The sequence below is a fragment of the Polypterus senegalus genome, chromosome 2 (genome assembly GCF_016835505.1).
Source record: "Polypterus senegalus isolate Bchr_013 chromosome 2, ASM1683550v1, whole genome shotgun sequence".
Classification (NCBI taxonomy): Eukaryota; Metazoa; Chordata; class Cladistia; order Polypteriformes; family Polypteridae; genus Polypterus; species Polypterus senegalus.
In genome coordinates this window covers 284,285,304-284,301,365 of record NC_053155.1, presented here as the reverse complement: position 1 = coordinate 284,301,365, position 16,062 = coordinate 284,285,304, and the positions used below count along the sequence as shown (strand labels likewise).

The following is a 16,062-nucleotide window of genomic DNA, read 5'->3' as shown; positions in this document are numbered from 1 at the left end:
AGAAGAAGAAATGTTTGAGGTTAACAGACAATATTAACAGAGGGAACATAAGACAAGGGGGAGCACAGGAAAATCTCAAAAAAATAATGAGGAAATAGTAGACAATTAAGGGACACAACTGGCAAATGGTATCAGTTGACCAATATATTATGGGGGCATGGAATCAAAATTAAAAATGCGGGATTTTGATCATTTTGAAAGTTCACAGACTAGAATGAAATGATAGTGAAAGAAAGGACCATGAGGGATGTGATTCCTTGACACTATTAAAGACATGGCAGTAATTAGATTGTATGTCCTTTCCTATATACAGGAAAGGTGAGAAGATGATGTTGCCAAAGAATTTCAATGAGACAGTCAAGGGAGTGCACGGCCAGCCAATGTAGTGCATGGCAGTAGCCAGACTGATGGTATATTGAAAATAATGGAAGAACTCCAGATTTTTGACTAATTTGTTTTATGATCAGATATGGCACATATGTGTGCGCATCTTACTAGTGTCTCGCCAAGCTCGTTTATCCGTTTTTCGAAAGCTTGTGAGATGGTCCAGTATAAAGCAAGAATTTCTCCCTTTAAGAGGCATTCTCATCTAAATGTTTCGAAAAAGCAGTAGTCTGAAATGGGGATCCGATGAGAAACAATGAAAACTAAAACATTAAATGACGAGAGCAACCAAAATATAAATTTAGGGAAACTGTGATACTAGGGTGTTGTACCGTGTTAGCCATTATGAATGTAGAGAAAAGCCAAGCAAAATGACACTTTTTATTGGCTAACTAAAAAGATTACAATATGCAAGCTTTTGAGGCAACTCAGGCCCCTTCTTCAGGCAAGATGTAATCAAACTGTGATAAATGAAGCACTTATGAAATACACAGCCTAATTAAAATTCAGTCACTAGATCTGGGCGGTATCACAGATGAGCTGTGGCTGGTCACAGCGGCAGTGGGTGGAGCACGGCCAGTCCTGGATGACCTACCTAACCGCTGCTCTGAAGATTGCGCTAGATTCACCAAGGAGAAAAAGGATTGACGATGGGGCTTCCCCAGCCCATTTTGACGATTGTGCTAAATTCATGGATGGTAACTGCCACAGATCTCCACCCCTGGTGTGTAGAGCAAAATTCATGGTGGTTGTAGAAACACTGGCATGTCAAAAACTAGGCAATGACACCACAAAGGTTGGTGAAACACTGCTCTAGTTATAAAATAAATGACAGAAAACCCAACCCAAATGAACAGAATAAATCCACTCTGCCTTACAGTTTTGTTAAACAGAATCAATTAATCAAACAGAAGAAAACAGTCAAGCTCAAAACAAGTACTAATTCCATGGTAGCAAGGTAGAGAAATAATATGGGTTTAACAAATGTCAAAATACTTGTAAATGGAAATATCTCAGTAGCTTTGCAGCTATCAGTTGCCTTGAGAGATTCATTCATGTCATCAATGATTACATGTCCCTAGGCATATAAGATATTGAGATGGGATAGATACAGCCAAAATATTGTAGTTGCAGACGCAGTTTATATGATTGTTTCATCAATGAAGCCATGGATTAAAGTCAGAAAAAAAACAAATTTGCTGGTCTTTGTTGGACAGATTAGAATTTTTGTTTGTCTCCCATACAATAACCTGATGGCCTTTAAAACTGAGAATTTTTAATATTAATGGCCACTGGCAAGATCATTTTTGATTATTCATGCAGATTATATGACAACCTCCCACTACAGGTACAGAATCACACAAATATGAAACTTCTTTATTGGTCTTCAGAGTGAGACCTTCATCATCCAGAATGTGTCTTGTTAGTTAAGGAGATTACATATAACAGTTTTATGTACATTGGTCAAAAAATTAAGGGAACACTTAATCATCACAGTCTAACACCAAGGGATATTATTCTGTGCAGTTAGGAGCAAACTGTAAGTGATTGTGAATCAACTTCCATAGGTTTAGTGCAAATGAAAGTGACAACAGCTGCACTGGAGAGCCAACAACAAGACAACCTCCACAAAGGGAATGGTTTTGCAGGTGGTGACCACAGAGAATTGCTCTCTCATTATCCTTCCTGACTGATTCTTCTTAGTATTGCAGTTTGTGAGAGTCCTTCTCACTACTAGTAGTATGAGGTGGAACTTGTACCCAATTCAGGTTGCACAGTGTCACAGGAGGCTGGGGGTCAGACCCAGCCGGGATGCCTGGAAGGACCAGGAGGTGGTCTATACATCCCCCGGGCCACGAGGCGGCAACCGCCCTGGATGTTGAGGGGACCACGGGGAAGGAGCAAGGAGGCTCAAGCCCAATTGAGCCCGTGGCCACCTCCGTATTGTGGAGCACGGGAGATCGACACTTCCACCACACCTGGGAAGGTGGGGGAAGATCCTTCCAGCAACACCCAGAGTGCTTCCAGGTGCAAGGGCAGCACTTCTGCCACACCAGGGAGTGCTGCCGGAAGACTGTCGTCAGGCACTTGGAGCACATCCGGGTGGGAATAAAAGGGGCTGCCTCACTCAAATCAAGGAGTTAGAGTTGGGAGCGGGAGCAGGACGAAGCTCCCTGTAGCAGAGGATAGGTGGTCCAACGATATTGGGAAGACGGCCCGTGTTAACGGTGATTGGTGCGGGAGCACTGTGTGTTGTGTGGACTTTATTGAATAAACGTGTGTTTTATAAAGTGTTGGTGTCTGTCTGGTGGTGTTCGGACCCGTGTCTCAAAACAGGTATTCCTCCAGGATGGCACAAGAAGGTTTGCTGTGTCTCCGCACAGCGTTGAGGAGATACCAGGAGACGGGCCTACAGTTAAACAGCATTTTACAGATCTTTTTCCATATTTCAAAAAGATGTTGCAAAAAGCTCACATTTTCTTGGAGAGTTTTTTTAAAACAAATTGAGAGAGATTCACTCTTTTTTGAAGAATTATGAGTAAATTGGTGAGACTACAGGACTTCTCACTAGAAACACAAAAAACACCTGAAAAAAAATTCCTTTTAAGAGGCATGGCCAAAAGCTTTAATGAAAGTGCAGTATCAGCAGTTTTAGCCGATATGAAACAATGCAAATTAGAACATGAAATAATAGAGCATTAAAATAAATTAATTTAATGAGAGCAGTTGTAAGAAGTGAAGTACACATGAAATACAAGATGAAATTACAGCGAATCCTAAAGTGCAAATGATAACGACACCAAAAAAGAAAAAGGAAAAATACAGTCTTAAATACTATGGGTATTATCTTGTTAACAGATGCAACTAATTAAGTACAGTGTGGTAGATGAGAGATGTTCCAAAGATGGCACATACAATGCAAAAAATGACATTCTATTAAGGGCATGAACTCTCTGTAATATTGAAGAAGTATAACAGTCAAGGGATACCTGAGTAAACACCAGTAAAGGCATTAATGCAAATTGAGGAGACAGTGTAGAAAATACCCTCAAAATGCAGTGAGATTAGCAGAAAAATTACATAGCAACAGGGGGAAAAGGTGGACACTAGGTGCTCTATCAAAAAATAAAAATATGTGATGTGGAAAATAGATAATGGGAAAACTAGTGGGGGACCACAACGTGAGTGCCAACTTTAAAATCAACAGGAAAGGGTACCGTGGATACTCGACTAGGTTACAATAGAAAGTGTTGCAGGTGGCATTGACACACTGTAGAAAGAGAGAGAATCTCACCTTCTGAATGTATGTATGAAATTTAAACAAAATTATTTATTTATTGATAGTCTTGTACATATCAGTAAACTGCTTAAAATAGGGCATTCCTGCAGTGCATCATCATTGCCAGTTTCTGAGAACCAACAAATAGAAGAACAGTCTAGTACGTCTGGATCTTTCTGGTAGTGAAGTCTAGAAAAGTAAAAAAATATGGCACTTGTTAAAAACAAATTATTTTATTTTACATGATTAACCCATTGCACTATGTCACTTTTGCGTAATATGTAGTAAGCTATGGACATTCCAGTTGGAAAAACAAGGATATGGAGTATTATATTTTTAAAATATTAAGTGAACCAAACAGTCGGTGCATTTGAAACAGCTCTGTTTGTATGTACATTTTATGCATAACCACGTACTGGCTTATCTTTTTACAGGTGTTTTTGCCGCGGGAGAGGAAAACCAGGAAACTTGACCATCAAAAGTTTTCTTTTATAAATAGATATACTGTTTCAACTATATACCATGTAATATGTGAGTATAATTATCTTTACACAAAGACATGCATGTTAGGTGCATTGGAGATCCTAAATTGTCCCTAGTGTGTGCTTTGTGTGTGGGTGTGTGTGTGTGCCCTGCCCAGGATTTGTTCCTTCCTTGTGCCCTGTGTTGGCTGGGGTTGGCTCCAGCAGACCCCATGACCTTGTGTTAGGCTATAGTGGGTTGGACAATGACTGACTGACTGACATTTAATCTGGAGAATTCAAGTACTGTAGCAACTAAAAAGAGTGGGAAACACAACTGTTTTTTGAAACGTGGTGCTCAACAGACACCGGTTTTGTTGTAATAAAAAACAACTGCGTTTAACCCCTGTGCACCCTGCTGTTTATGGTCACTAGGCACATTTTTTAAATAAATTCGCTATCCTGTTTTGCGCCTCATTACACGGAGGCCTTACGGAAGGAGTGCGCAGTGTTAGTGTATAATGAACCACTAGCAAGGCATATCGTACGTAACAAGGATTTGCAATTCCGTGGTCAGGGCACACATCACGTACCTTTTGTTTATTGCACGGGGGTTCCCGGACTATGAAAAAGATCAACAGTATCCTGCTTTTTAGATGATTTTATGCCCCCGAGTACTGTTTCAAACTTCTTCACCATCCTTTGCCGTTCGTTTGATTATTTTCGTGTTCCTTCTTTACTGCAACCGACACGATGAAAACCGACTTCGTTCGACAATTTCTCAACACAGATTCGAACACACGATCGCGGGCGTGTCTCAATTAGACAACAACACAGAGTGCCGCGGGCTCTTCTCTCCGGTTTAAGGCTTTGGAGAAATTGGTCTTTGGTCTAGCCTTGCAGTGTGTGGCATTCACAGAATGCAAACGATGGACGCATTGGGTTTAAAAAACTTTCACATAAATTACATTTTGGATTTGGAAATCCTGATTTTTTTTTGTTTTCCAATTTTAATAAGAGCATATATTTCCATGAAATGTACCTTGCTATCTTACTTAAAACTGGAGACGCAACAATAACACATTTAAAAGTTATAATTGTTTTCGTATTTATTTATAATATTAGACCATTGCTTAACACTGAGCCCACTTCCAGTGATACTCTTTAGATCAGTATCATTGAAATATATATTTTATATTTATTTACAATAATAGAAGGGAGAAAGTGCAAAGAAACTAACCAATGGAGCAGTGGCATTCTAACAATAATCTTCTGATCTCATGGGAAACTGATAATGCTTTTAATTTATTTTGGTTAATATGCAGTGGGATTTTGAGCAACAAGCTTTGTTAATTAGCTGAATAAAAGAGGAGGGCAAGAAACAAATTCTATCATTTTAAGCATACATAGATCTATTCTGAAAACAAGGTAAGGTAAATGATTTTAATTTAGTTGTCTATTAATTGCTTTGCTTTTTCTTTTAAATAAAACATGTCTATTAACTTTGCTTTTTCTTTTCAATAAAAAATATATATTTGGTACATATGTGTATAATATATGTAAACATTGTGTACTCACACTTAAATGTGTATCGGACGTAAAGTGCTTAGAAGTTTTTAAGTTTTCGAAGTTTACAAATTATATCAAATATATCTAGCCTTGTCTTATTTATGAATTAATTATAACAGTTAAATTGAAATGAACTCTATAGTGATTTCTCTAAAGAATGGCCATTGAATCATACTTTCAGTTTGAATCCCAGACTCTACGTTGTCTATTTGCCGGTTTTAGTTCACTTACCACGTCTCGATCCACATGAGGTTACAATACATGCAGGTTAATGGACCCTGCATGAGTGAGGAGAGTTCAGAGCTGGTTTTTCACTTTGCGCCCAGTAAAGTCGAGATTGATCTGGATTAAGCCAAATTAAAAATAATGGGGATAGACAGAAAAATAAAACTTATCATTTTATTTCTTTGATTTAATTGAACTGAGACGCAGGTCACATTTGAGACTTATTGCAAATTATTTAACAAACACAAGCCACAGTCAAGCAGTAAAAGAGGGTTCAACAAAAATTATTTTTAGCGTTTTTTTTCAACCAAAAAAAAAAAAAAGCTTTCTACATTAATGGGAATGGAGTTTGCTAACGTTGCAAACAGATAATAATATTGTACCGTATTAGGTACACCTGTATAGGCGAAAAACGAATCAAATTGAAGTTAAAATAAAAATTCCAATTTGTGATAATATAATAACTGTTTTTAAGCGCCTTTGGTAAACTTGAAAATGATCGTCTTTCATGGTGTGTCGTGATAAGTCTAACGTCATTGTAGCTGTGTCAAATTCTCTTTTGTGGAGTGTTTCATTGAGACGCATTGTTCTTTCTTGGTCTATTAGGATATTAACGTTTAGGAGGAGGAGGAGGTTAGGAGCACGCACTGATACAGTGCTTTGCCGCACCCACCACACGACAAACCAACTCAGGATCCAGATTAGGATCCGAGTGCAGCCATGCAACGGGTGATACCTCGGCACCACACTAGTTCAGATGGAATGGAACAGTGTTAGTTTTTTTATGGTGGCTGGAGTGCCAATTCTGCCACCAACCCCCCAAGTCTTTCCCTGCAATTCATAACAATTCACAGGTCTAACAAATCCACCAACGTGTACGTGCTTAAGAACGAAGAGAGAGAAGCCAATTGACAGCGTGAAGATGAATTCGGCCTGGGAACAGCCTACACTAAAAATCTCAACTAGCCGTTTGTCATCGTTATCCCTTTGTCCGTTTTTAACACATCGTAGTCAGTACGAAGTAGTGGATAGGGGAAACATAACTGTCAGTCAAGCCGGAAATTAACATAGTCCGGCTTCACGATGTAGTGGTAAATAAAGGTATTGCTACCTCAGATTAACTTTCCTGCTCCCTTAATTTTGGACAGAAGAACTTCTAAAACATTCACCTATATTTAAGTTCCATCCATCCATCCATTTTCAAACCTGCTGAATCCGAACACAGGGTCACGGGGGTCCGCTGAAGCCAATCCCAGCCAACACAGGCCGCAAGGCAGGAACCAATCTAGGGCAGGGCGCCAACCCACTGCAGGACACACACACCAAGCACAATTTAGAATCGCCAATCAACCTAACCTGCATGTCTTTGGACTGTGGGAGGAAACCGGAGTACCCGGAGGAAACCCACGCAAACACGGAGAGAACATGCAAACTGTTAGCGAACCCGAGCATCCTAACTGCGAGGCAGCAGCGCTACTACTGCGCCGTGCTGTACTTTACATACGACTGTGCGCTGTCAGTGGCCATAACACGTTTCGTTAATTCACGAAATAACTCTTCGGCGCAGCTGCAAGCTTCCAATTCACGCTATCTTCGTTCCGCGGTTTAAGATGCTACCAGCGGAAATTAAAACGACAGCCTTCAGTTTTCGAACAATTGTTTGAAATAATGAATCGCTTGTTCGATGACGAACAGTGAGCGTTTCACACCTTTCTCACTAGTTTCTCGGTACGTCCTTTCGTCCCTTTCTCGAAGGCTTGCGAGAAGATCTCTATAAAGGAAAACCTCTCACTGGCGAAAGAAAACCCACTGTTATATCACCGAATGAAAATTTCACTTGGACGGGTGTAACGACTAATGCATCCAACCCCGCTGCTCCCACACGCAGGGTCGTCTTAACAGTATCATAGACCCCCGGTCAAAGTAGTGTGCAGGTGTACCTGTTTTGATAGCAAAACATACACAGGCATCAGAAACATCATGGGGTCCCTATGATACTGTGGCCCCCGGCCAATAGCCACTGTGCCCATACGTTAAGACGGCCCTTCGTAGTTCTCCGCAATACAAAACGCAAACCTCCAACTCTCTACCTGCATGCGCAAACAGTGCAATCGGCTCAAATAACAAAGCAGGCTTCTGACTGGCAGTGTATGTTCTGTTTGAGGCTAGCTATAAATATCAGTGTTTTTGATTTCATTATAAAATGGTTGTATACGATGAGTGTAAGAATAAATCACTGTGCGACTGTGCTTAATATGCCGTCAAGGCATATTGGACTGTCACGCATGTAAAGGTCTGTCTGTAGTGCTTGGACTATTTGCATTCACTGAGAATAGAATCCTTATATGTCGCAAATTTAAATGAAAGTAATAACTATTTAATGTGTTGCAGATACCACCTGAAACATGAACAATCTGGTTAATTCTTCGACCTTAACTTCGCCCCTGACTTTGGAAGGCTTCATTGTACCCGAGGAGTCACGTGCCCCTCTTTTTATTATTACATTTTTTATCTATATTATTATTTTTGTTGAAAATGTAACCATCATGTTTGTTATTATTTCTCACAGGAGCTTACATGCGCCAATGTATTTAATGTTATGCAATATGACTGTCTGTGATTTAATTGGGAGCACCGCTTTAATGCCTAGATTAATGTCGGATTTCTTGCGCGATGTGAGACTTATCTCATTTGAAGCTTGTATAATTCAGGCATTTTGCATCCATATGTACTCCACTGCTGCTCAGTTCATTTTAGTAGTGATGGCTTTTGACAGATATATTGCTATATGTAGACCTTTACGTTACAACGCCATCATGACAACCAAAACTACTGCAAAACTTTGTTCTCTTGCATGGGGCGGTGCGTTTGTCTTAATTGTAATTTTACTCGCGCTTACAATACGCCTCCCAAGATGTAAATCATTAGTGGTTCATGCCTATTGTTTCAACGGAGCTCTGTTTGTTCTGTCGTGTGCTGACACAACCATCAATAACATTTATGGTCTATTTGTTTCCTACTTTATAACTGGCTTATCTTTATCGGTCATGGCCTGGACTTACGCCAAGATACTAATTGCTTGTTTATTCCAAAGTCAGCATAACTGTAAAACCAAAGCTATTCACACCTGCGCCACTCATTTAGTAAGTTATATTGTATTTGAAATTACAATTTTATTTGCTGTGATGGCGCTAAGATTTCCAAATATCACTCCCAATGCAACAAAAGCAATGGGCACGTTAACCATAACAATACCACCTTGTCTCAACCCAGTTATTTACGGTATAAACACAAAAGAAATCCGTAATAATGTTTTGAAATTCTTCAAAAGAAAAATAATGTCAAATAATAAGTAGCATTGAAACAATGCAAAGATTTTTAAATAACTTGCCTTTGATATATACCAAGTTTGTCCATATCTAGGGATAATATGTCTAAAACAGGAACATTTACTCTGTATAAGGTACTCTCCGTATTAAACGTTTAATACTGTGTGTGAGCAGGGGAAGAATAAAATATTAGGTTATGCCCATGCACGCAGAACATTGCACATCACGAAAATGTTAATGCAATGACGGTAATTTTGATATGTGTACAGCTCGCCTGTCTATACGCGATACAGAGAAATATGTCATTTTTCACAAGTCTGTATTTCTAACACACTTGGAAAAAATAATTAAAAGTGTTAACATTTTCCTTTGTCTTATAGTTATCAAATATTTTGAGCCATTGACTTCAGGTCTAGACTCCTCAGTGTCCATAGAATTTACCTTAAAACACTATTATTGTGTCAAGTGATCACCCTTGACGTTGACATAAAATTGCATTACAATAAACACAGTGAGTTTGAGCACTAATTTTTTGTTGTCACTTTCCTTTTACCAAAGTTAATAGAAAATAGTCGTTCTGCAGTTTTCTTTACTGTATTTCATTAATACGAGGGATGTTCAAAAAGTTTCCGCACTTTTCTATTTTAGTTGGAAACGGTGAAGGCGGGAGGAGTAGTAATGGGGCATTAAAAAGTTGGTACGACGCTGAGAAAATTGCATTGCAAACGAAGGTGACTGTGTAGAAAAGTGATTAATTTGTTTTTGAAATTCTTAATAAATAGAGTTTAAAAAGTACGGAAACCTTTTGACCGCCCCTCGTAATTTGTACAAACCATACAATCAAACCTATTATCCTTAACATTAGAAGTCCGTGAAAAAATACTTTTGAAGTATCTTTCATAATGTGATAAGTCTACTTCTGAAAAGAATATATTGCTTTAATACATGAGTAAACTACTTAATTATTCACAGAAAAGCTAAATGTGTTTTAACCCCTGTTATATGCCGATTTATCAATGTAGAGTGCTGAATGTTATTTGTTTAAATGTAGTAATCTTTAACGAAAAGGTAACTCAAATCTAAACACAATAAACAAGCTACAAAATAAGGGTAAGTTCATTTTTTAAACAAAATGGATAACCAGCTGAGAATTTTTTTTTTTTTTTACATAAAAATAAATGTTTCTGATAAGAATTTAATCCAAACTTTTAAAACATGTTTAATTAAATTGTAAAAATTACAGAAAAACACAGCAGCTTTATTAACTGTTTTTATGTAACACTGCTAAAACATATTCACAAAGTCAAGTTACTTTTTATATTATTTTCAGGCACTGTTTTGAAAAGATTGATATACTTGTTATTATTTTAATATTTTGGTTGTCAAACATTGTTAAAATTGAATAATGTTAACTGCAAATTTCATGTGCATTGTCAAATATACATATGTATATTAATAAAGCTTTTAAAGAAAATGTGAGTGAATGAAACCTGAACACCTGTGTATGTGACTGTTAGCAATCAAAAATAAAAGATTTTTTAAAAATCTTTAATATGATAATGTATGACTTATCTTTATTACAGTGCTATTAATATTTTCAGCATGAGCGGAGTGAACTTGTGTATGTTTCATTGCTGAATCTCTTTGTTTTTTAGTTATTTAAATGGTATACACAAAATCATGGTGGAAAGGTTTGAGTGCCCCTTTGACTCTGGGAGCTATGTTGTCCGGATCAGAAGCTCCTGGTAGGGCCTCCCAAAACAAATTGGTCCCAGATGAGGGATCACACAAAGAGTGACTGAAAATCCCTAATAATGCAAACCCATACATTTAAAAAGATTTCCCCTGCTGGTTTATAGGGTTATCAGGGTCTCCTCCTGGACACATAAACTGAATCTTGGGACATGGAACGTCACTTCTCTTGTGGGGAAGGAGCTGGAGTTGGTGGGTGAGGCAGAGAAATACCACATAGATATAGTTGGAATCACATCCACTCACTCACTTAGTTCTGGAACCAAACCCCTCAAAGGAGGCTGGACTCTCCTTTACTCTGGAGTTGCCCTGAGGGTAACACATCAGGTAGGAGTGGGCATCTTACTGAATCTCTGCCTGGTCAATGTCATATTGGAGTTTGTCCTGAAGAACTATAAGACTGCCTCTGTGCTGCTTCAGGGTGCAGAGGGCAGAACTCTGACTTCCATATACTGTATGCCTGTGCACCAAATGTTAGTTTGGAGTACCAGACTTTCTTGGAGTCACTGGAGGGGATCCTAGGTGGTGATTTCATAGTTCTGCTGGGGAGACTTCAAAGCTCATGTTGGTAATGATGGAGACTCCTGGAAAGGCAGAATTGGGAGGAATGGCCTCCCTGGTCTAAACTTGAGTGGTGTTTTGTTATTGGACTTCTGTACTAGACATGGATTGCCCATAATGAGCAATATATTCAAACATAAGGTGGCTCATAAGTGTACCTGGTACCAGAGCACCTTAGGTTAAAGATCAATAATAGATTTCATAATCATATCATTATTTGCTCTGTATCTTCTGGACACTTGGGTGAAGAGAGGGACAGAGTTGTCAACTGATTACCACCTGGAACTCTTTGAGGTGCTGAAGAACCCGATGGACACACTCATTGTAGAGGAGGCAGAGCCAGAAGCCAATGGGGGTTCAATGTTCATTTCCCTTAGGTAGGTCACTAAGGTACGTACGTAATTCCAGAATGGCAAATCACTGGAGGTGGATGAGTTCCATCTAGAAATGTTGAAGACTAATAAACATTGTTGGGCTGTAATTGCTGATACACTGGTTCATTGTTGTATGGTCTTCAGGAGCTGTGCCTCTTGAGTGGCAGACAGCAGTGGTGGTCCCCATTTTTAAAGCAGGGAACAGGAGAGTGAGCTCCAGCTATCAGGGGATCACATTCCTCAGCCTCCCTGGGAAAGCTTATGACAGGGTACTAGAAAGGAGACCCCACACAGCTGTGGAACCTCATCCAGGGGGAGAAATGTGGATTCTGTCCAGACCTTAGAATGGTGGACCAGCTCTTTAGCCTCATGAGCATTCAAGAAGGAGCATGGGAGTACACTCATGTCTATATGTGTTTTGTGACTTTTAACCTATAACGGTGTTCCTCTAGGGATGCTGTGAGGGCTACTGAAAAAGTATAGGGTTCCAATGCCCCTAATAAGCGATATTCAGTCCCTGTATAATTGCAGTGACAACTGTGTTAGCATACTCGGAAAAACTTCACCACTGTTTCCAATGGGTGTGGGGATCCAGTAGGGCTGTGCTTTGTCTCCAATCCTGTTTGTGATTTTCATGAACAGGATATCAAGGCACAGCCTGGGAGGGAATGGAGTCCAGTTTGGTGTCCTTAGAATTACGTCACTGCTTTTTGCAGATGATGTGGTCCTGTTGACTTCATCGAGATGTGAATTCCAGCACTCATTGGCATGGTGCAAATGAGTGTGAAGTGGACAGCAAGAGGATCAGCACCTAAAAAGTATAAGGCCATGGTCTTCAGTAGGGATAAGGTTGACTGTCCTATCAAAGTTTGAGGGGAGTTACTGCCTCTAGATGGCGAAACTTCTGATTTACCAGTCGATCTGCATCCCTACTCTCACCTATTGTCATAAGCTTTAGGTAATGACCGAAGGAATGAGATAGCAGGTGCCAGCGGCTGTAATGTATGGCAGGCAGCAGTATCCTACAAGCCTTTTTGTTCATGAACAATGCCTTGTTGAAGATAATAATGAATTAACAAGGATTTTGTAGTCCTCCTGAAAAGACATAGTGTTTGTTTCTCAATAGCCAAGTAAAAAAAATAAGTCAATGGGCTTTACGAATCTGGGATGGATCAGAGGTTTTAAATCAAGATGTTTAGAAATTTATAAGTTAGGCTTCATTACAGTTAAACTGAATAAAAGTAATACTTTGCTTCAGACTCATTAGCCATAGGAAATTGAATAGTAATAGTAATAGTCGACCACAGAGAGGTACATGATAACTAGTAACATATTGATCTGAAAATCAACCATTTAGATAGTGTTTCTCATGACTATTGGTTAAACAAATAAGGATAATTAAATCAATCAGCAAATAAAAAAAAGTTGAATGCTGCACCTGTAAATGAACTCTGAAACATCGAAAACTCTCTGGAAGGTAGCAGTGACATCTGCTGGCTAAGGTAAGATTTTAAACTCGTGAAGAAGTTTACTCAACATTTATTGGCATCCTATATTCAACTGCATGTTTTTTTTTTATCAGTTCTTAGCATATTGTAATCAAGACTGCACTCATAACACTAAATCATTTTTAACTGCTAAATGGAGCAACTTCTCAGGCATTTATAATTTCCAATAGTCTTGCTAATAACTAAGACAGCCTCACAATTCTCACCCTCATGTGAGATAGGACCATTTGAAGTTTCAGTAAACAAAATTATAAAAGAAATCAGATGTTTCTAGTATTGAATATTTCAGATTTACATGAGAAATGAAACCTTTAAAAGAAAGAACCACTTCTGCTCAGTGAGTTTTCATTAAGCCTAAGGTCAGAATACAGTATACAGTACAGTATATGCAAAGCCATGGAAGAGCCATTAAGTGAGAAGATGATAATGAATTCTATAGTTAATGTTGTGCAATGTAGGTGGTCTGCATGTGTATCCAAAACCCAGGATTTAATAACAGAGCAAAAATTATGGAAAGAATGATTCTAAAAAACCATAAGAAGAACCCTTCATTTATTACATAATAAAAATAGATAGGAGCTTAACCATGACAGCACATTGTTTCTTAAGGTTCTAGTTGATGCATCTCAAATCATTTTTATATGTATTTAAATATACAGTAGATTAACTAAGAGGATTATATAGACTATCCAAATGCAATTTCCACATGATGTACTGTACATTCATGCTTTACAGAAGTCTTTTTTTATCTCACTAAAGACATCCTGTCAAGTTATTTGGTTAGTCCATCTTGTACAAGAGTGCAACATTTTATGCAGGTTGTAATCTTCCTTCATATTCATAATCTCCTATGTCCTTCATAAATATCCTACAAACAATTTGCTATTCTTCTTTTAAGATAAATGTTAAATTCAAATTACAGTAATTGACAAATTACATATAGGGTCAAAGAAAAAAGAAACTTCAGGCATTTTTTAAATGTGCAAAACAATTTAGCATTGAAAATCAGCTAGCATCTGAAATGAAGCAACATTTCTCATGCACTTCTACTTTGGCATGGTTGGTTTTAAACCATGTATTTGATTTTTGGTTATTGTATTTTTGGCTTTTTGAACCTTGATTATACTTCTTATTGTATATGTCAATTTATTGGATTTATTTATTTTAGATTTTGTATTTTTGGAAAAAAAATCTATTTTGCTTCTTTTTCTTGCTCTGCTGTCTTATCCTTTTTGTATTCCCTAATAAATATTTAGATATGAAAAACCTTTGCTTGCATTTGTCTTGAAACAAGCTTTTTTACTATTTTTTCTCTCCACAAATTTGGGCTTTTTTTTTTTAATATTTGCTATTTCAAAAACTGTATCCCCATTTGTAGGCCTGTGTGGACAGAAAGCATGATGGCTGAATTTGGGGTTACGTGGCACAGTGGTTCACAAGTTCAGACCTGGAGGACCACAGTAGCTGCAGTTTTTCATCCCAACCTGTTCACAATCAGTCAGTCATTTCACCTTGAATTGAGCTCAATGTTTAATTTAATTACACATTTTTTATTTTCTTATTTTGCATTAGTGCAGTAGCCAATCAGTAGCACAAGGTTTACATTTATAATAAACTGAGACACACCTAGATCAGCAGAACATCTAGAGCAGTAATCTCTCTTTTGTCATTTTCCTACTAATTCACCTTTTTTGTTTCTTTAAATGTCTTCTGACACTTTAAACTCAGCCCCATCGTTTTAGACTCAAATAATATTGCTACATTTAAAAAAATACACCAAATCATAAACTTCCTCATTGATTTCAACTGCACGGATTAATGAGGTACCAGAGCATTCTATTAGTAAATATGAAAACACTATCTCCTTGATCAAGTCGTGGCTGACAGTGAACTCCTGATTTCAAATTTTACACTTTTCGAATAGATTTCTCTTTCAACCAGGCGTGTAGGCCCCTGGGACCTGTCAATGACTGATTGTTCCATCAGATCTATTTAATCCACTTTCTTAAATAGTTCCGGGGTGGGTTGAATTTTGAGTGGGTCACCAGTGGAAATATGAAAATCTGTTTTCCTTTTTGTTGCCTATTTGTTTTTGATTTCAACGAAAATTTGACTACAAAAAAAAAACCTTCCCAGTACAGTTTTATGTCATTAAAATGCTGAATTGCACCCAAAATCACATTGGAATGTTTTTCTTTCTTTTCACAAAAATGGTAAAATTGCTGCATCACAGCCAAACCTGCCCACAACCCAAACCCACCATCACTATGTCTTTCTTGAACATTCTAATTCAGCTGAATACAATTTGACAGACGGACTATTATTAAGTAAATGATGGACTGCTTCAACTTTTAAATCACACCGTAGTCTACTTTCTTTGTTTACCACTTTCTGCATTTTGTCCTTTTTTTCTAAATGCATTTATTTCTTTTTTGTAAAGATTTTTTTGAATCTTGAAAATTTTAATGTTGTAATTTGGATACATATTGTAATTTCTTTATCAACTATTATGTATTCTGGCAGAATTGAGATCTGCTCTTCAGAATGATGCATGGGCCATAGATCTTAAAAAATGGGTATGTATGCCATGGATATTACAGTAAAAGTGAAGTAAAATAA

The 16,062-nt window shown here is 37.9% G+C and overlaps 1 protein-coding gene across 1 annotated transcript; it reads left to right on the top strand.

The window, feature by feature from the left end:
- Window positions 1–8,324: 8,324 nt before the first annotated feature.
- On the top strand, window positions 8,325–9,242 carry LOC120524571 (olfactory receptor 52E4-like; the record flags this gene model as incomplete). The annotated part of the gene is made up of 1 exon (XM_039746403.1): window positions 8,325–9,242. A coding segment is annotated over exon 1 (918 nt), but the record flags the coding sequence as incomplete, so codon positions are not given.
- Between the last annotated feature and the right edge of the window lie 6,820 nt (window positions 9,243–16,062).